At 37.8% G+C, this 21,295-nt stretch overlaps 1 protein-coding gene across 1 annotated transcript in view; it reads right to left on the bottom strand.

Annotated features, from left to right (window-relative positions):
• Nucleotides 1-5,400: 5,400 nt before the first annotated feature.
• LOC139727523 (beta-arrestin-1-like) overlaps nucleotides 5,401-21,295 on the bottom strand; it is a 55,042-nt gene continuing 39,147 nt past the window's right edge. Inside the window, exons 4-13 of the mRNA XM_071638496.1 lie at nucleotides 17,030-17,090; nucleotides 15,891-16,135; nucleotides 14,401-14,500; nucleotides 12,896-13,059; nucleotides 12,022-12,179; nucleotides 10,190-10,342; nucleotides 8,993-9,082; nucleotides 7,129-7,208; nucleotides 6,237-6,291; nucleotides 5,401-5,497 (exon numbers count right to left, since the gene is read on the bottom strand). Coding sequence (XP_071494597.1) covers nucleotides 5,401-5,497; nucleotides 6,237-6,291; nucleotides 7,129-7,208; nucleotides 8,993-9,082; nucleotides 10,190-10,342; nucleotides 12,022-12,179; nucleotides 12,896-13,059; nucleotides 14,401-14,500; nucleotides 15,891-16,135; nucleotides 17,030-17,090 — 1,203 coding nt within the window. The remainder of the gene's footprint in view (nucleotides 5,498-6,236; nucleotides 6,292-7,128; nucleotides 7,209-8,992; nucleotides 9,083-10,189; nucleotides 10,343-12,021; nucleotides 12,180-12,895; nucleotides 13,060-14,400; nucleotides 14,501-15,890; nucleotides 16,136-17,029; nucleotides 17,091-21,295) is intronic.

Genomic DNA, 21,295 nt, shown 5'->3' with positions numbered 1-21,295 from the left:
TTCACCTTGAGTGATCATCCACCATCATAACTGTAAACTTATATTGCTCTCTCTCTCAATCACCTCATCTATACATCCAGCTCAATATTTGCAATTATTTTGTATTATTTGGATATGGGAGGAAATAAATGAAGTGAAAATGAAATTAAATCTGTTTAGTAAGTGTAATGGTTTGTTTGGTGTTTTTGGTTTTGGGTGTTGTTGTTGTTGTTGTGGTTTTTTTTTTTGGGGGGGGGGGATTCTGGTGTTATCGTGCCTTGGGTTTCTTTCTTATCTTTACAACTTATCAGAGGAAATACAAATACCGTTGAGGAACTTTGTTTTCTTATTTTAGCCAGCCAGATCTCGGGGCATTGTTTCGCCATGTTTTTCGATCGATCAAACCACGCATGGATATTTCTCTTGCTCTACTTGCTTCAGATTTAGAGATGTAATAACAGTGTTATTTAAAGTTACATTGCATTCACCATTTTCTCAAGAAAAGCAACAGCAAAACACATACACACACACACAGACACACACACGCACACGCATCCCCCATAAGATGACATGTATCTTTGGATTTTCTAGGCTATAATTTCATTGTTTGCACAAGTCAATTATAGTAAAATACGAAACTAAACCAAACAAATTAAAATGATTCTACATCCAATCTAGGAATTGAAACATAGATTTATGGAATAGTAGTCCAACGTTGTTTATTTCGTTTGATACGAGATATTAAAAAAGTAATATCATAACCACATCAAAATCATGTCATAAAATCATCGCTGATGATCTTTCATCAAAGAGTATTCCCTATTATTTGAAGATGTCCACATTATGAATTCAAGACACAATGATCTCACATAGTAACGCAAAAGTTAACAAATAAGATATCAATAAACAACAAACAAGACGTATTCAACTAGATGCAAAACTGAAATCTTATCTACCCTGCTTTTTAGAAGCGATGTAAGGCGATGTATACTCTGTAGTTATAATGTTTTGTGTATCCTCATGTGTGAATGAGCCGGGTTGACTCTATTTAGTGGCCTGTATCTGATACTGTAAAAAAAAAAAATTGGGAGAGAAAGATAGCTATTCCTGGCTGAATGATAGGTTTAAGCAGAAAGAAAGGTAGGATTGTCGAGTATTTGGTACAACTTTGGTTGATTGCTGTTGATATCCATTTGATGTTACGAGTGATATGTATATAGTGGAAAACGTTGGTCGTTGTTTTTTTGTTTGTTTGTTTGTTTGTTTGTTTTTTGGTAATCCCGCCTAACTTCTCTAAAATTTGAACGCGATGGCTATTCAGTCTTTAGATCATTAAAGTATACAATAATTAAGATTGCAAGATAGTTGAACGTAGAATGCATATGCGATGATCCTGAAAATAAAAGTAAAAAGAAAACACACACTCATACAATCTTCACCTTGATTTGAGTTTCCATGATCCATTCAAATCTCCCACAAAACATTCGACGTGCCCCCAATTTTGCAAATTTCAAATCCAGTCTTAAAACTCACCTTTTCGGTCTTCCTTGATTAAGATAAACATTCATTACCCCTTTTGTTAATTATTATATTTATTGTGCTGATTGTTACATTTGTTAGTCATTTGTTTGTATGTTGTATCTGAATTGTACAGCGTATAGAGAAGCATGTGCTTATTATGCACTTTATAAATGTAGTATTATTATTATTTGAATTTCCATCCATTAAAAGCTTAAAATAAGGGTGCGTCGTCATCACCGCAGATATTTACACTATCATAATATTAACCACTATTTCGGAGTCTTTACAAATTATTCTACAGGGAAAACTCGATGTAACGAACACTGCTATGACGAGATATCGGTTATTACAATGCAGCTATCAGGCGTATGTCTCAACTGACATTACCATTAAACATGACACTATATTTGGGGTTTTTTAATCTCCCAAGAAAGCATTCGTAAAGTCTGAATATTTCATGAAAACAATTAAGAATGGAGACAACTTTGTCCGTAGAAGGCATTGTAAAAGACGACTTTGATTTATTTAGACATCATTTTGCGCATTTCATTCTGCAGCAAAAAAAAATGCACTCATGGCAGAATTATTAGATTTGACGACTTGCGAAAGAAAAAAAAATGGAAAAAGACAAAAGAAGCAGGGAAATGCAGTTATTAGAGTTTGAATATAATATCTTTACAAAAAGGGCAAAGTTTTTCATAAACCATAACAAAATGTGTGCCAATGATTGAGATATAACCCAGCTATTATATTGTTACAATGTTTGGACTAAATAATCTTATGTAGATCCATACTAGAATGTACTGCCAGATGGATTATTTTGATGACAAGCGATGATGATTTTTGTAAATGATTGGTTAGTCTTCTTCTAAGCTGAAAAGTGGATTTGCTTCACCGCAGGGAGTAGTCCCAATCATTGTCGTTTATCGGGAAAGAAAGAAAGCAAGACACAAAAATCGATGCACACGCACTTATAATTATTCACTCACAAGCACTCAACACCAAACATTAATTACACATGAAGTCAGACTTTTTATGCAGGCTTACATAGAATTCGATGTATTTGTTTGAAGTCCCCCAAATCGCTCAAGTGAGCTTTCAAACAAGAAATTCAAATTCAACGAGGAACATCAAAATAGGCTTAAGTCAAGTCTTACATCACTCTGAATAGTTAAATGAATGAAATTGAAGAATCCGGTGATTTAAATGTAGAAGCATAGCACAATCCATATCTACACATTATAATGTACATTGCAATAATTTACAAAAGTATTTTTTTCTATAACACACTATGGACAGTTTATATTATTAATTCCACACAAAAATATTGCCATAATCCAATTATTATTCTCGAATACAAAAGTTTCGAACATTTTGTTCACACCGCCTTGGCTCTTTATCACGTGTTGTACCACGAGAACAGCGCCCTCTATAGATTGTGTCTTTACGTCATTGTTCGCTAAGGCACCCGGATGCTTGCCAGGAATTTCAAAAATAACATAATCTGGCTACATAAAATGTGGATGGAATTATCCCCAAATATATCCATATGCCGACGTATCATTATGCACAATAGAAGTCAACAGTTCACTTAACTATTCCTACCACTATCATAAAATTCTGAATAGTTTTTTCAAAGGTAATCTAGCTAAGATATTGCTCTAAAATCAATTCAGTATCATCCAAGGGACTAACTCAGTTGTAAAGTATAAATAAACATGATATCTTATGACGTTCTAAAGCGCAATACACTAATTTACAAGGTACTAAACATGCAGCGAATTGTATCGACTAAGGTATATTCACAAAATTTATGGTAGTTCAGGTCGTCTCATAACAATATGTTATTACCTTCTAAGTAAGTTATAAAATTAGTCTATATATAACACCATATCCTGGCTCTGAAAGCATCAAACGCCGATAAGAGCAGAAAACCTAACGATGTTGTACATACTGTACAAAGTCCCTGACACAGAAAAAGTTGAAGTTATGTGCATCTCCATGTTTAAGTTGACGCTATAAACTTTAAAAAAAAAAAGAGAAAGAAAACAGAAAGGTAGAATCTACATTTAAAATCACGTATGAATTAAGTAAGTAATATGTTAACATTCCATATATTTTCACAAAATATCCGTGTTACTAAAATAGGTCACAGTGACGTCTGCATAATTTACTATATGGGGAGATGACGTCATAAAGTTTCTAACTTGTCACTGCATGAAGGTATAAAAAAAAAATCATTATTTTGATCCATAACTATGTAGTAAACACAACCACCATTCCTGATTATAGGCATTGCTGTAAGCTTTTTTATGGGAACTCTACATTGACTTTACGGCAAGGATTCTGTTTCAGTTCATATCAAAAGAAGATATCATGTGAAGATTTATCTGCAGGTCATAGGTCAACTTGATAAGCGATTACACACTCAACTGATCTAACTTGCATTGTTGATTGTGACCATTAAGATTTCGTGAAACCTTTTACAGCTTTACAAGTTTTTAGCGTTCTTATCTCAACTTTAGTTTTAGCATCATTCTTTACGTCTGATCCTATCCTGTACAATCATGAAACTCAGCTTTAGCTTTGAACGAAAAGTTACCGTCAAGTAGATTGGAAACGCTGTTTCAAAGTGAATCTACATAGAGCGACATGAGAAGCAAATAGAAATTAACTGCTTTGTTAAATTAGAGGTAAACTCTAGAGGTGATAGCATAAAACACGAAATAAATTCGATTATTGTACAATTTCGGTGCACATAATGCATGAAAAATGAATAACGTGTAAACTGATTATTTTGACAAAGCGTATATACTTGAATTTCAGAAGGACCAATAACAAATGAGTGAAAATGCGTTGTGTTCACAACAGCTAAGACTATAATATCTATCAAATTCAGTTTGATGGTACATGTGCTGTTCTGATTAGACAAAACATCTGCATATTCGAATGATAATTTGTTCAATGAAAATATCATGATTTCAGTACTGGTTTACGCAGGTAGGAAATTGTACATACAAACTGTAATATATTATACATATAACATGCGTTAAAACTCAAAATCATTATTTTTGACGCTGTCTTTAATCCAAATTATGAGAGCATTTTCATCATACGATAACGAAATCGTTGTTTCCTGTTCTCTAGTGATGTGGAATTTCAGAACTTTCTTACGCAGAAAACAAAAAACAAACTCAAACATATTGTACGGATCATGTAATAAGAAAAGTAGGCTTACATCTTAAAAGTCACTAAAATCATTTGATCGAAGTGACAAAGTTAGAACTTTGTCGTTATCGTACAAGTACATTTTAATTTCTTCACTCTTTTCCTTGACGCTCTCTCATTCATTAATGTTGATATGAACGGACTTTGAAGGAGGTTCAAAGAAAATAAAACGCGCAGCGACGTATTAACGAGTATCAAAGTCATTAGTAGGGGGGTCATCCCACGAGACCGACTCCCACGAGCCATTCGGCCCACGGGCTCGACATTGAGTAAAGATCCATGAGCCATACAGCCCATCATGAGCTCGACATTAGGTAAATAAGGCCCATGAGTCCGACACTGGACATAACAGGCTCACAAGACCGACAATGCGTATGTTAAGCCCCGTGACGTAATGTCGATCTTGTGGGCCTTCTTTGCTTATAAAGATAGAGCGTCAAACTCGTGCTCGTGGACCTGGTTTGCCTAGTGTCGGACTCATGGGCTATTTGCCTATTGTCGAGCTCTTGGGCTGTATGACTCGTGGGTGTCGGACTCGTGACGTGCACCCATCCTTAAGATTTGCTTGCAGAAGTGGTAGTTTCTGTGTAATGAAACAAGTGCCGTTGTTACTTACTGATAATTATTGGCACTGGAATTATCAAGGGGTTACTTTTATTACCCCTCATCAGCCTATGTCTCGGTAGCCTGGCTGACCATGCCCTTTACGCACATCCGCTGGAAATCTTCGAAGAGTAAGTCCTCGTCAGTGTACATCGGCTCCCCACCCCTGTACATGTCACAGGAAAATAAAACAAGGTAGAAGTATATAGATGATCCTATATCACACACACGTTGTAGATTGTCGTTGGTAGAGTGTCGTTGATAAATTTGCCTTGAAGTACTCGGACATATACTTCTCAACAGAAAGTCTCCGGGCTTTTTGTTTGTTTATTTATTTTCCATCTGTGGAGATGGCTGGATAGCCCATATTCAGCTATACTAAGCTGGTCTTCTATGGGGTCAAGTGGGATGTCCGTCAAATGCATATTGAAAATTAAGGGGAGAAAAATGCTCCATCGAAAACAGGCATTTACCAGTTTATCACTGGAAAAGGTATAGGCTTGAATTTCAAGAAGGATGAAGAATATATTATTCTGAAATGTTAAACATTTTACAGTGAGTCTTTTGTTCATCAACATTGGTTGGTTTCTTCTATTTTCATCTTCGTGTAGGAAAGTCAAATCTATTTCACAATCTTCTTAATTTCTTGGCTATTAGCAGACATTGATTGGGTAACGGTGTTAACTGGCTCCAATAGGATATCAACTTTGTATCGCATTGATTAATCTCAATTAGACAAAATAATATTATCAAGCATTTCCATTCTTTATTCCATGCGTTGTTGTTTAAAGAGTACCAATAAGATGATAGGGCCTACAGCAATCATTACAATAAACCAACAGATACACACATAATCTAACGAACGAGCGAACAAACAATAACAAACAAAACGGTATAATACTCACGATGTGTCAAACTTGATGAGATTAGGATCCAAAACCTCCTGGTCACTCGTACCATCTGATCAATAAAGAATACATTGTCTCGGATTAGTACAAAATACAGAGACTATCAAAAAAGGTAGCAAAACAGAATATGAGAAAAAAAAACACTTAATAAAATACTAACCGAAAATGCGCAAGGCGCCTGCGTTGTAGATGTAACGAAATCCGTTCGCGAAATTCCTTTTTAACCGAATTAGAAAGGACCACGTACTCTCTGCTGGCTGCGAAATCATGGCGACCAGTAACAAATAACAACAGGGTCATCCCGCGAGACAGACACCCACGAGTCATTCAGCACATGAGTTTGACACTGAAAAAAAGGTCCATGAGTCATACGGCCCGCGAGTCATACAGCCCATGAGTTCGACATTGAAAAAAGGTCCATGAGTCATATGGCCCGCGAGTCATTCAGCCCATGAGTTCAACACTAGGTAGGAAAAAAAAAACAGCCCATGTACGACATTATAAATACTGGTATTAATGTGTCAGTCTTGTGGGCCTCGTTTGTAAATAGTGTCGAACTCATGGGCTATAATATGATCCATGGGCGGTATAACTCGTGGGCTGTATGACTCGTGGGGGTCGGTCTCGCGACGTGTACCCATAACAACGACGAACAACACAACAACAACACTGAACATCAACACCAAGAGCAACATCTCTCTCCCTCTCTCATTCTTTCATATACACACGTATCGATAGAAACACACGCATATACACACATACACGTACACACACACACACATTACAGTATTCCATCGAAATACATGAAAACGAATCACTCAAATGCATGCTTTCTAGAGTCACGTGATAATTCAAGACGAATTACACCGGCGCCATTTTGCAGACTTACTCGATGACTGTGCGGTGTTGTCTGACTCAGTGGATGGTCTGGAATGCGACAGAATGAACGGTAACTCTACCGTCAAGTCACTGTGGATAAAAGAGAAAACAGAAGTTGAGGAGTTTTAAAAAATACGATTAAAATACATGTATACCGTCCTATAAGAATAAACGCATAAATTGCTTTCTTTCAAGGTACTGACATATGATAAAAATGTATTTGTAAGCCAAACGAATATCCGCTTTGATTCAATTCTGCTTGACGCATTTCTTTAAAACAATATCCTAATTGCTTTGATACCATCTATTGTAAATTTAAACCTTCTCGATACAAGTCCTCGGAACACACATTGATTTATACACTATTGTCACCGACCATTTTTTTGTATTCAATTCAATTCAATTTTAATAGTTTATTCGTTTCCATCAAAGAAAAAAAAACCTGATTCAGAGCGGTACAAGTTGTCAATCAATTTTGACTTTCATTCATCTGATAAGAGCAGTTCATCGAGCACAATATAAAGTATATGCATTCGTATGCACTTGTATCGAAAACGCACAGCCCAAGCATTAAAGGGATCGTATAGTTTTGGTTGAGACCTAATTTCAGGTTTTCAACATTTTTGGGTGAGATAATGAGAAACCTCTTCTGAAATATGAAAGAACATGTAATTCCAAGAGGAACTCAACGTTTATTTGATGAAAATTGGTTTTGAAATGGCTGAAATGTGCAAAATAGAGCAATCCTAATAAAATGTGGGACCCACCTTTTATTATGATCGCTTTACTTTACTTTGTTTTAGGATGTCTCAGCCATTCCAAAACCGATTCTCATCAAATAAACTTTGGATTCGTCTTAGAATGGTATGCTCTGTACTATTTCGTAAGTAGTTTCTTGGTATCTCACAAAAAAATTAAAAGCCTAATCCTCGCCTCAACCAATACTGTACCATCCCTTTAACAAAATTGATGTGATCAAGTTGATTATGACTGTCTGAGGGGAAAAAAAGCTACTTATCGTAAATCACGATATTTCTACACAAGTGGCAAACTTGTGTAGCAACGCCATTCTCAAACTATCAATCAAGCAAAATCAAGCCAAGGGTAAGTGCGCCATCTACGGCCAATGCGACCAATTTTTGCTTCCAGACAACAGAACCGAAGTCTTTCAAATTAAACTCTGCACACTGTTTTGCCTGTTCTCTGAGAAAAGAATTGGTGATTGATTATTATCTGAGATACCATTCAACATGATCTTGAATCTTAAAAATGACACTGATTTAAGAAGCTCACCTCTTTGAAAAAACAACAACTTGTTTACTTTCTGGGGTTTATGATGTCAAAGAATAATGACATGAAAATTGCAATTTCTCTTTTAAAAAAATCGCGACATGAATGACAAAATGAAGAATGTTTTAACTATACTCAGTGCTCATTTAGTACAAATAGTACGAATGTTGATATTCGAAGTCATGGCCCATGTTTGTTTTGCAGGTCTAAGCTGCACTTACTTTTTTTTAATAAGGACATGAGTTTGTATAGCCGTAGATAGATTGGCAAATAGACAGACGGACGGACAGACAGACCGATAGATAGATAGATAGAGATGAATGGAAAGAGTGATGAGTAATTAAGGAAACATCAAAATAATAGATTTAAATAATTTGATAGATAAGTAGCTAGCTAGCTAGAAAACAATAACTAAACCCTAAAAAGGTAAAAGGAGTAGGTGTACAAGAGTATCAGCAATGGAAACACATTGGTTACATTTTACAGACAAAGAGAACATGGAGAAGGGAACCTGAAATTTTTCATGCTAACACGAAAAGACGGATTTCTCTGTGGTGAATGCCATTCTGGCGTGCCATACTTACGATCCGAAGATTTCTGCCACCAGTCTGACTTCCACTTTGTACTTGACCGTGATTCCTAACTCTTCCTTCTTGGCTACGTCCTCGCGAAGCCTGATGGGATAGATCAAGGAAACAAATGATCTTCTATAATTCCTGCGATATTTCAAAGACTCGATCGGTAGTATGGGGAAACATGGGTGGTCTGGATGAATCAATCTTCATTCGCCGCCCACAAGGTACACTGGGGGCGCTGTGGCATAGTGGAAAAGACTCCCGAGTCCCGATCGGAGGACCTGAGTTCGAATTCCGCCAGTGCTGACGTCTTTGGACAACATGACTGTCTTTACCCACTTTGTCCCTCTCGAGCCAGGTGTATATATACATTAATGGGTACCTGTCAACGCTAGGGTAATGATAATGGCAGGGCCCTCTGGTACTCAGAGCAGTGGCAACACTGAACAGGCTACCCTGGGTAAGTAAGGCCTTTTTATTATCATCACTATTATCATTATTATCATCATTATTATTACACGAACAGCGCCCGTCAGCGAATAATTTGAACATGTGCATCGAAGCATACGCTCATCGGTAATGCTGCGTTTACCATGTCCCGGCGGCCACGGCAGCCCCGTTTGACCGAAACGTAGTGCGTCGTGGATAGATGACATTTTTCTGTTCCCCCCTCCCCTTCCCCGTATACTCTAGTCTTATCGATTCCAGTCCTTGCTCCAATGAACATAATTATTATACAATTGAAGTAGCTATCAAACGCTGTTCGCACGGGGTTGTCAGGCTAAACTATCGTCCGTCGCGTCCAGCTACCGACCGCCTCCAAGTTTTGTTACGGCCTATTACGTGCCGTCCCGTTTTGTTGCGTTCATCCCGTTTTATGTCGGCATACCTACAAGGTTTATCATCGAGCGGGGCCAGCTTTCCCTATCCCATGAATCCTCAAGCTATATACACTTCACACACTACAGGGTTTTTAAGCGTCGTGATATAGCTTAAAGAGCTTTAAATCCGAGATTCTGAGTTCGAAGTCCTGCAAGATTCGTTCATCCCGATAGAGTATTTAAATTACAACAAGGTATTTACGCATTGTGTCCCTTCTAACCAAGGTGGGAACCAATAATAGCAACACTCCTGGGGCATAGTTTTGGCTTGGGGTTAAACGAGATTCCCGGCATAGGGGCAAGACCCGGAGTTCTCGGGACTCACTGTGTAGACGAGGCCAGATTGGTGTCTTCGTGTTTCAGTTTACCGTCCACCGCCAGGCCGCGCTTCTCCCGGTTGTTCTCCAGCAGTGGCCGCACCTTGAACACCTTGGCCAGGACTTGGCTGGGCTTGATGGGCATACCGTCTATCTCCTTCCTGAAGCCGTGCAAAGCGGTTAAAGGGATAGTATAGTATTAGTTGAGGTGAGGATTCAGCTTTTAACTTTTTGCAAGATAATGAGAAACCTCTTATCAAATATGGCAGAGTGTATAATATTCTATTAAAGAGGAATTCATAGTTTACTTAACGAATATTGGTTTTGAAATGGCTGAAATATCCATAAACAAAGTAAAACAAAGCGATCATAATGAAAGCTGGGTCCCACATTTTATTAGAATATCTTTGTTTTGGATATCTTAGCCATTTTTCAATACAATTTTTCCTCAAATAAACTTTGAATTCCTCTTAGAACCCTTATACTCTTACATATTTCATAAGAGATTTCTCATTATCTAAAAAAAATGAAATCATAAAAAACATTGAAAACCTGAAACCCAATCACAACCGAAAATATACCATCCCTTTTTAAAGAAAAAAGGTCAGCGTTAGAATAATGATCTATCACAAATTCTAAAGTCCACTTCAAACCAATGAGTGACTGACGAGCGACATTTTACTTCTTGTTTTCTGTTATAAAAAGAAAATACATTTTGACTCTGTTCAGAAAGATACTGAAAGTTTAGACATAATATTAAAGACATAGATTGTTGTGTAGACCTATCGTTTGTTTCGTCTCTTCTGCTATTGGATTGCTGCATATTTAATATTCTGGAACACCAATTTCCTGCGCGGCTATCTACGGTAAGCCAACGTTTGAGAGGAGTATAGGAAAGTGTTTAAAAGAATGTAGTGATTTGAGTGATTTTAACAAAAACGCAACAAACATGATGATGACAATAGGAATAATGAGGGCGACAATCTCTTTTTCATTTTCTGTCTCCTTTTCCTCATTTTCTTTATCTTTGTCACTGTTTTCTTGCTCTGCTTCCATTACTTTTACAAACATCTTGGTAGGTCGCTTACATTTTTTTCCCGAATAATTCTATATTACTGATCCCAAGTATAGATATCTTCTCTTGTAAAAGCGTGTTCGTTAAAACACGGATGGCAACAAATGAATTTGCAAAGCGACAGATACAGTAGTGACGAGTGTATTAATAGCAATAACAATATTTAAAACAAAGATATTTATAATTCCCTTTACCACTCAGTCTGAGTGCTCAAAGGGGATGAATATTATATTTTTCTTTATATTTGTTTGCATAGTAGACTCCAGAAAAAAACAACACGTTTTTAATGCCGTTTAAGACTCAGTTTTCAATACTTGCTACAATGTCATCATCCTAAGTTTTCTCAAATTGAAATGAGGACTCCGACACTGCGCACCTGCACTGCGCATCTACATCGGCTCCTCTTATACCGATAATCATAGGGCATCAGTATCACATCACGTTCTTTCGTTTGTTGACTGACAAACACATTTCTCAGTCTCACGCGTGACATTCTCACACTTTGTCGGTCGTTCAAACATGTTCACCTGGTCTGGCAAAACGTCTCAGTGGTTTGAACAATCCTGTAAGAGAATCCACTGAGCCTGAAACACGTTTTGAATCTCTGATAACAGCCACAAAAATCTGCCAAACTTACGACTATAAGCTGCACAGTTCATAATGATAATAATGAGCAGGCCGTTAACGCAGAAAGCGCAGTGAAACCGTCGCGAGATTTCTTTCTCCACAAGGGTTTGGGACTGCTCGAGATTGAGATCCACTCACGTGGTTTCATATTTGTCCACTTCGCACTTGAAGGAGCCCGTCTCAAAGAGTTGAATGTTAGCCAGCTGAAAGACTGTGATAATCATTTTCTTGACCACCTTGGATGATTGGTTGGACACGTGGACGTTGACCGCTATGGCCTCCCCATGGTGGTAGATCTTAGAGAGGTGATCAAGGGAATCGAAATTCGATGTAACTTTTTTTTTTAATCGAACTGCACTAACCATAAAAATACGAGAACACCATGCACAATTAAACGTAAATACAGATAAAACCCTGTTGTGTTTATAATGGACATAAAACAGAGATAGATACATACAAGTATATGCACACATACACCCATACGCATACTACATCAAAGCCATGATACACCTCGAAATATTCGAGTTGATCTTTATGAAATCATTACATCGAGGTTGTTCAAAACAATAATGCTGAAATCAAAATTTGTACAGAAGCTAAAAAGCCATAACCATGAAACAAAGCTTATACGAGCAGGGAATGTCAAATTACAAAAGCTCGACCTTAAAAAAATGTACATAATGATTAAATTTCTGCATGCAGCTGTAGAACCGAACTATTGAGATTGCGGGACTCCGTAACGTTGTGTCTCGATTGCAACTTTCACCTAAAGTTACATACTTGTACATGTACGGTGTACTGCTCGAGGACAGGGTGCACTCCATACCGAAGTCTAGCGAAAATGAGGTGATTGCGTGACCATTATAAAAAAGTGGCAATCGACCTCATCAAAATCTGTGAGAATTTGATGACTGCTGCACCGGGGATGGCAGAACTGCCTTTTTCATGTTTTTACTTCATTTTGTCGGTCAATTTCTGCTAAATAAGAGAGGAGAGACGTCAGCAAACTCACTTCCTTGTCGAGAGAAGCTTCAAGGTGCAGCGGTGCTTTGCTCCTGAAGAACTCCTTCGATGCCTGGCCACTGGGCTGAGCACCCTGCTGACGAGGGGCGTACGCTATCTTACGGATCGTGAGCTCCACCGACCGCCGCTTGTGTGGCGTCTCGTTGATGTGGTCTGGGTGGCGGTAGGGAAAGGGAAAGGATACAGGAAGGAAAAAAAAACAGTGGTCGGGAAAAAAAAACACACCACAGACAGAGTGAATTAAAGGAAGAAGCGACAGAAGGAAAAAAAGGAAAACGAGAGATATAAGAATATGACGGATGAAAATGATGAAAAAAAAGAAAGAAAAAGGAAAGGAGAAGCGCGACAAGAATGTGAGGATAGAAAGAAGAAATGACAGACATATTTATAAAAATGAACCAAAAAGCATGAGGGAATGAAATTAGATAGATTGGGGGGGGGGGAGAGAAAGAAATGATATGAAGAGTGAGTATATACAGACAAGAAAGACAATCATTTTGTTGTTATTGTTTTGTTTTTTCATCACACAGATTGAATACAAGACATTTCAAAATAGTTGCGCTGATTGCTCTGGCTGTGAGCAATGAAATGCTTATGAATAAACTGATCATCAGTTCATCAATTTTACACGACCTTTTATTCCATGGGTATGCATGAATCTTTAATTCGAATATCCATTATAATTCTCGGTGGCTTTCTGCTTTGCTTGAATAATATGATTAAACGACTTGAAGCAACAGCCCTTTCCGCACAGGCATAAAACGAGAGTGTGCACTTTACTAATTTCTGCTGCCATGATTTCAGATGATGTGTGATAAAAATCCATTTCCTGAGGCAAGCTACTTGATGAAGCGACCAGCCTTGCCCTTCTCATTCTGAATTCAATTCAGTTCACTTATGTCTGCAAGGCAAAAGACGCAGAGCAAATACATGCAAATTCCTGCTGTGATGTTGCCATGTGACAAAGTGCAAAAGATACAGACGTAAAGAAGATTATTTCAATTATTTTTGAACTGTGACGTCATAATCGAAATCTTTGGCAAGGACAGGCATTTCAGTTTTTAGTCTACCTCTTGAATTTGAACTTTAAGATATTGACATGAGGCCACAATTTTACATTTCTTCATGGAATTTGTGGTTGTTAGATATGTTTGGTGGGCCGACGTGCTTATGCATGACTGTGCATGCGTGAGAGGAGACACCAAATACCAAACTGCTTAATAAGCAATTTTCCTTGATGATGGAATAATAAAAATAATAAGTCCATCTATACGTGTCTTCCTTCGTTGAAGAAAAAACATTTTACTCTTCTGTTCTATGCGGTACAGAGCTAAGGTACATACATGCTTGCGTTTGCGTCCGTCTATGTTTACGTTTATATGTCTGTCGGTAGACGTGTGTTTATATGTTTACGTGTTTGTGTTTGTGTGTTTATAATTGTAGGTGTGTGTTTGTCCGTGTGCGTATGCTTGTCGTCTGTTCGTGTGTACTTACCTCCAATAAAGGTGTGTAAGTAGTACTCCACTCCGCACGGTTTTCGGTCGTCGTTTTGGGCGGGTTGAAGGCACACGGAAAAGGGCGAGTTCTTCGTGAGCTACGGAGACAAACACCATATTCAATTTACCCACCCTCGTTCACTTTATCACCGTCACGTCACGTAGGTGAATAAATTGATTTCATCAAGCAGGGTCTACCCATAGGAAAGCGCTGAGGGTAAACAATTGCCAACTATGCTAGATATAACCTCAATTTGATCTTTTTTTTTTCCAGAGAGAGAAAGAGAGAGTGCGCACCCTTGACTCAGTTTCACATTCAATCTATGTCACACAATAATCAATCAATTAGTCAATTGTGACTGATATCGGGGGAAAGGATTGTTATTTGCTTGTTGCTCTGGGAGACAAACGTGACTATCTCTACGCCGCGTTCTCTCCCTATATTCATATGCTGACCGCAATCAATCCGCGTCAGTCTAATTTTGGGTTGCTTTGATTCCTTGGAGCACGCACAGCGTTGTGGCGTTGAGCGCTCTTCGCTGCTACACAGAACAGGAGTTCCTGCATGATAGATTTATACATTATGTCGGAGTCCCCAAAAAGAATTTACAATCGGCTTTCCGCATTGATAACTTTCAGTATGATTTAACTGTCTGAATGCTATTTTCAGGGTCTAAAAATTGCAGAGGGTCCCGTTGTATTTTTTTCTTTTTTTCTTTTTTTTTTTGCATAGGGGCGGAGGACATAAAGGTATAGGCACTTGGACGGCACGCCCATGGGCAAGGTGTTTTTTTTTTAAAGTTTAGCTTAGTTTTGCTTTTTGTTTTTTCACTAAAGCACGCCCCTCTTGATGATAGATCAGCCACAAATTCAGCTTTATAAAATGCCTTTGCGCAATTCAGTAACCGGAAAAAAAGCACACACACACGTTAATGGTACGTAACCAAAACAGAACTCAATATAAAGAGAAGCTTTTGCTCTATTTTTCAATCTCTGTCCTCATGAAATTCTAACAATGATTATCAAATAGTAATGATGATGATGTTGATAATAATGATGATGATAACAATAATAATAATAATAATAATAATAATAATAATAATAATAATAATAACAATAATAATGATAATAAGAATGATTAAAATAAGAATGATAATGATAGAAAAAAAACCATAATGGAACGAAACAAAAACAAAACTCAAAATAAAGAGAACTTTATGCTCTGTTGCTCTGTTGTTTTCAATCTCTTTCCTCATGTAATATTGACAATAGTTATCAAATGATAATAGTAATAATAATGATAATGATAATAATAATGATGATAATATGATAATAATAATAACAATGAAAATAATAAAAAATATTATAATATTATTATTCTTATAACGATAATAACGATGATTATTATCATTATAATCATAACAGTGATTAACTAAAACCTAAGAAATGTGATTTCGGAGACTCTATGAGCTAAGTACGCCCCCTCACCTCGAAGACAAACGGTATGGCATTCTTGCCCAGCTTCTTCTGAAGGCTGATCTGGAGGCGGGTCAGCGGCCGCTCGTTCTCGGGCAGCGGCGGGTAGAGCTGGCGCTGGGCTAGGAAGAGCTCCTTGCGGAAGGACAATCCAAGAACGTCGAGCTCTTCTCGCCCGTAGCGGAACACGGCCACGAGACGGGCGAAGACCTTCCGGTCGTCACGCAGGTAGGCGGGGTCGATCAGGACCACACCGTCTGCGACAATGAAGAGAGAGACAAGATAGAGGGGGTGGGGTGGGGGTGGGGGAGCGGAGCATGAAAGGGAGAAAGTACTCTCTAAAAAAATCGAGAGAAAATATTCACTCTTGAAGGAGTGAAAACAAAAAAGAGTGAATATAGAGTGAAACTGGAGTGAATTTTGAGTGAAAATGTTCATTTTCACTCGTTTTAGAGTGACCTCAGGGATCACTCCCAAATCTTCGAGTGATCCCTGAGGTCACTCCAAAATGAGAGAAAATGAACATTTTCACTCAAAATTCACTCCAATTTCACTCAAAATTCACTCTTTTTTGTATTCACTCCTTCAAGACTGAATATTTCCACTCGATCTTTTTAGAGAGATGAGACATAAAAGGGTTGGCATTGATGGACTTTCATTTTGACATTAATTAACAAAGTCGATTATATACTTTGCAGTTTCATGAGAAAGGACATATTGATGGCAATGCTAAAATTATGATTAGAAACAGAATAAAGTAATTGTATGAATGGAAAAAAAAAAAGGTTTTATCATGAGCCCCATAATGCTGAATGCAGCTAAAATTACTGTGGATTACATTGCGAGACATATTGTCAAGCAAGACGCAAGCAATATCTGAAACAATATATTCAAAAAAAAATGTCTTGAATTCAAGAAGCATCTAGCTTCGATTACATTTTCCTGAGGGGCATCAGCTGATCTATCGACCAGTAAAATGTGCTTGCTATAGGATCAGTGAACATGAGGGAAAATCCCAGAAGATGAAACAAGTATCGAAGGCAGCCTTCTGACGCAAACCACCCGAAATTAGAAGCTTCTATCTGACGCTTATGTCTGGACGTGATACGATTGCACGCTATCTATCATGCGGGAAGACGATTACACATTACCTATCGGATCGATGTGGGTCATATGATCGACGTAGTCTCGCTTTCCCAGGTACGTCGTGATCTGCAAGGGTGATCGGACACGTGACAAAATGAGCCAATGAAATTATACGTTGAGATTTTCTCTTGTCGGATTGATAAGCACATACACACACATGCACACACACATAATGACAACTTTGACTACTCAACATCTAACCAGCCGCCTCAAAGCTATCGGAGTATATCTTATCTTTTTTCAATCATTCATTTTATAAGATTAGGAGTCTTTATACCTGATTGTATCACAAGCGAAATAAATTCACATCCAATGTTTCATATGTACAGCAGTGTGTATCGTAATATTATGCATGGAGTCAAGTATGTTTGCAGAGGGAGAAAGAGAGAGACGGTGCGGGGGGGGGGGGGCTCAAGATGGGAAGCATTTAGGGTACCATCAGACACGTTTAATCCTACCATTTCTGCAGCGACATGATTTTTGCCTTCTATCAAACAAAGTTAACAAACAAAACCCTTTGAAAATCCTCTCTATAGTTTAAAAAAAAAATACCTGTCTCATGCGAGACTCCTGGCAAGGGAATATTTACAGAATTAGATGTCCTTTCATCTGAATATTGTTGATCAAGTGTGGCTCCGCAAGATCAATAATTATTTTGGTCCGAACTTTTGATCAATTGACATACATACCACATTATTCATTTTGTCTTGGCGGGCAACTTGTAAGAGAGTAGGTTCAATGCGATCACTTGGGCGCGTCGTTGTCTTCGCACATTAGATTAAGTGTTGAAATGGTCAATTTTTGGTCAACTGCTGATGCTAAACATACAACAGGGCGTTGACTATATAGACTAATTCGGTTTCGTACTGTTTTTCATGTTTATTTCTAACTGGGGCGCTTCAAGTATACCAAACAAAAGATAATTTATGCACTGAAATAGCAACGCACCTGGCTCATTGCATAACCCATTGAAAGTGCTTATTTTGTTCTTCTTTCGAAGCCCCCAGTTATGGCCGCCATAAGTTACAGTGCTCTGAAGTCGGATTCATCTATACACGTGTACATTTAAAGCAATTTCCATAATGAACACAGGACCTACAGGGATACATATCACTTCAAAATACTGGACGGATGCATTTTTTTTCTGTGATTATATGAAAAATGATAACACGATACACAGAACATGTAGCAACAGACAACATATAGATATCTTGAAATGACCTGTAAATCATTATTCTTACGCAGATACATTATGTGCAGATTTATTTCAAACTTGTGATACATCATTCTTATACTCGTACTTTTAAGGAAAGAGATTATTAAAAACCACATTCACAAGCAGTGCTTCGCATGCTCTCGTTACACCAGGGAGGTGGAATAGATGTCCACCTCCCTGGTCACACCATCTTGGACGATTATCCACCGGACACCGGACATATCACCAATGACTTCAGTTGAGCTACGTTGTCTTGTCTGTACCATCTGGTGACACAGTTTGGCTGGTGAGTCAGAGGCATGCACATTTTTACGACGTCGTTTGGTATACCCCGTACCATGCACAAACCGGCCATAAACATGTCTCAAGAAGGAGCACTTGCGAACGAGGGAGAAGAAATCCCCGGATGTCTTTTGGAACCAGCATCATATCCATGAAAATGAGAAATATGCAGGGCACTATAATAAAATGGGAGGTATAAAATGTCCACCCTGTATTAATTATGACATGGCCGCGTCATTTTTGTGTTTCGCGGCCCCCGTGTTTGCGTGCACACTATACGCTGGCAATTTAATATCAAGTGCAAACATATTGTTGACGCCAATGTCTAATGAGTCTTATGTCTTATCTGATGGTCAAAACCTTAACAAAGAACATAAATAAAATCTAAGCTATAATCTTAAGAAGATCAGCGTGTGATAAGATTTGAAAGGAAGACATTCAACCAGTTAAGCATAATATTTGGATTTCAAGACAGGAAAGTACCAATGAAAAATTACCGTCTTTAGTATACCTCTCAAGCTATCAGATCGTACAAAATATAAGAAAATCAGCAAACGCCCACTGACACCGTCATATTCGGGAGCAATCACGGTTTCAAGTTAACAGAGCATCATGTGACACACACACACAAGTCTTGCTATGACGGTGACAAAAGAAAAATGGAACAAAAGAAAGAAATTTACTACTTTCACAAAAACGTAAATTAAATGAAAATGTAAAATGAAAAATAACATCGTAAATACTTTTTGCCATTTTCGGGGGCAATCATGATTTCAGGTTAAAAGAGCATGTGACACACAAGTCTCGATGTGACGAAGAAAAAAAAATGGAACCAAAGAAAGAAATTTACTACTTAAACAAAAACGAAAGCAAATGAAAAATATCGAAAACTAAGCATTGCGAATACTTTAAACCATTTATCTCTCCATCTATCTATCTATCTATCTATCTATCTATCTATCTATCTATCTACCTATCTATTTATCTATCTATCTATATGGCAAGAGGAAGGAAATGAAAAGAAAAACAATTTAAAACAAAATGCTAACAGGGTACAACTGAGCCCTCATGCTTGCAAAATAATGTATTCCATGCCCTGAAGTTATACTTCAAGATGGGTACGTGCTGTGACTCCTCAGAAAATGTGATTTTGTTGTTTTCTTCTGTTCTGTTCGTCAGGACTCCTTATTGTGGGGTTACCTCGCTATTTGAAAGCAATAAAAGACATTTTGGGACAAATTTCGTCTGCAACAGGAGTCCTCGGAGGGGGAACCATGCATGGAATTTGCACAAATTACGAAATACTGTATAGTTAGTTGCTGGAGGCATTATGCTGGTTCCGAAAAAAAAAAAAAAAAATGTGTGCGCTACGAGAAGGCATTTTGTTTCACGTCGTTCGAGGGTGAGAAAGAAATCTAGTCTGATGATTTTTAATCGCTACATTTTTCTTTTTCAATTTTGTGATTAAAGGACAAGTTCACCTTCATAAACACGTGGATTGAGTGAATGCAGCAATAATTTGCAGTAGAACACATCATTGAGAGTTTGAGGGAAATCAGACAATCCGTTCAAAAGTTATGAATTGTTGAAGTTTCTACTCAGTCCACTGTTGGATGAGAAGACTCCACTACAGCTTGTGATTTCACATTGTGTAGAACGATATAGAGAAAATTTAAAGACAATTCAACTTTTTTTTTTCACTTTCTCGCATAATAGAAGAACACTTGACTTGCCTCTTTCAGAAGGCAGGGGGACTAATAGTACCTATATCATACGTCAGTGTCAAGTCGAGGGAATGTGCACTTTTTTCAAAAATCACGATGGAATTCCATTTTCTTTGTTCATTTTTCCAGTAATGATTTATATTCATTTCTGGTCAGTTTTCTTCTGTGTGCGTTTGTTCCTTTTTCAAAAAAATAACATTTTGTGAAATTCTCTTCATATTTTCCTTATATCGTTCTATGTATGTGACATCATACACTGTAGTAGTCTTCTCATTCAGCAGTGACTGCGTAGATACTTTAAGAATTCATAACTCTTGGGTATCGGATTTTCCGATTTTCCCCAAATTTTCACCGATGTGTTCTACTAATATTGCTGCATTCACTCAATCTACATGTACAAGAATGCTGCATGTGGACTTGTCCTTTCAGGTTTATCACATTTATCCTTATGGCCGTTGATCAAGACTTTTTCTTCGTCGAGCTTGTACGTTAGGGCGAGGGTGTTTTCTGGTCATGTTTCATATAATTATGTACTCATTTCGGATTTCAGGCATATTTCCAATTCTGTACTATTCAGTAATGAACTCTATTTCGCTACAACTCTCGTATTATGCGTGATTTTCGCCAAAAATAGTCTGGCGGAGGCAAATCTTGGGAAGCCTCGGGCACGCAAGCACTAAAGAAAAAAACACACCCAAGTTGTGAGGGTTTTAGCTGTCGTCTTGTGCATGGAGTCATTCAACTTCTGGGGAGGTGTTGATTTTATTTTTTTTTTCTCTCTGTCTCCCCGGGGAATCTTCGCGTGGCAGAGTCTTTTCTGATCAATGTTCTAATCACAGTCTTTTGTGACGTCAACGTCTCCACAGGCGTCAGCGCGCAAACCAATTACGTAAGAAATAATTATCATGCCATTTTGACTGGAGGTTGTAATTACAGAAAACATGTATTGACTTTTTGTCTTTTTATCGAAACGAAGGGAAAACGATTCGACAGGATTCGTGGCTCGTTTTTCATCGCCATTTTGTTACGTCAATGCATCTATCTTCTCG

This window comes from Diadema antillarum, unplaced genomic scaffold (genome assembly GCF_040938485.1).
Source record: "Diadema antillarum isolate AM-2024a unplaced genomic scaffold, OU_Dant_1.0 seq00000135_RagTag, whole genome shotgun sequence".
Taxonomy (NCBI): Eukaryota; Metazoa; Echinodermata; class Echinoidea; order Diadematoida; family Diadematidae; genus Diadema; species Diadema antillarum.
This window is presented reverse-complemented; position numbering and strand designations above follow the sequence as displayed.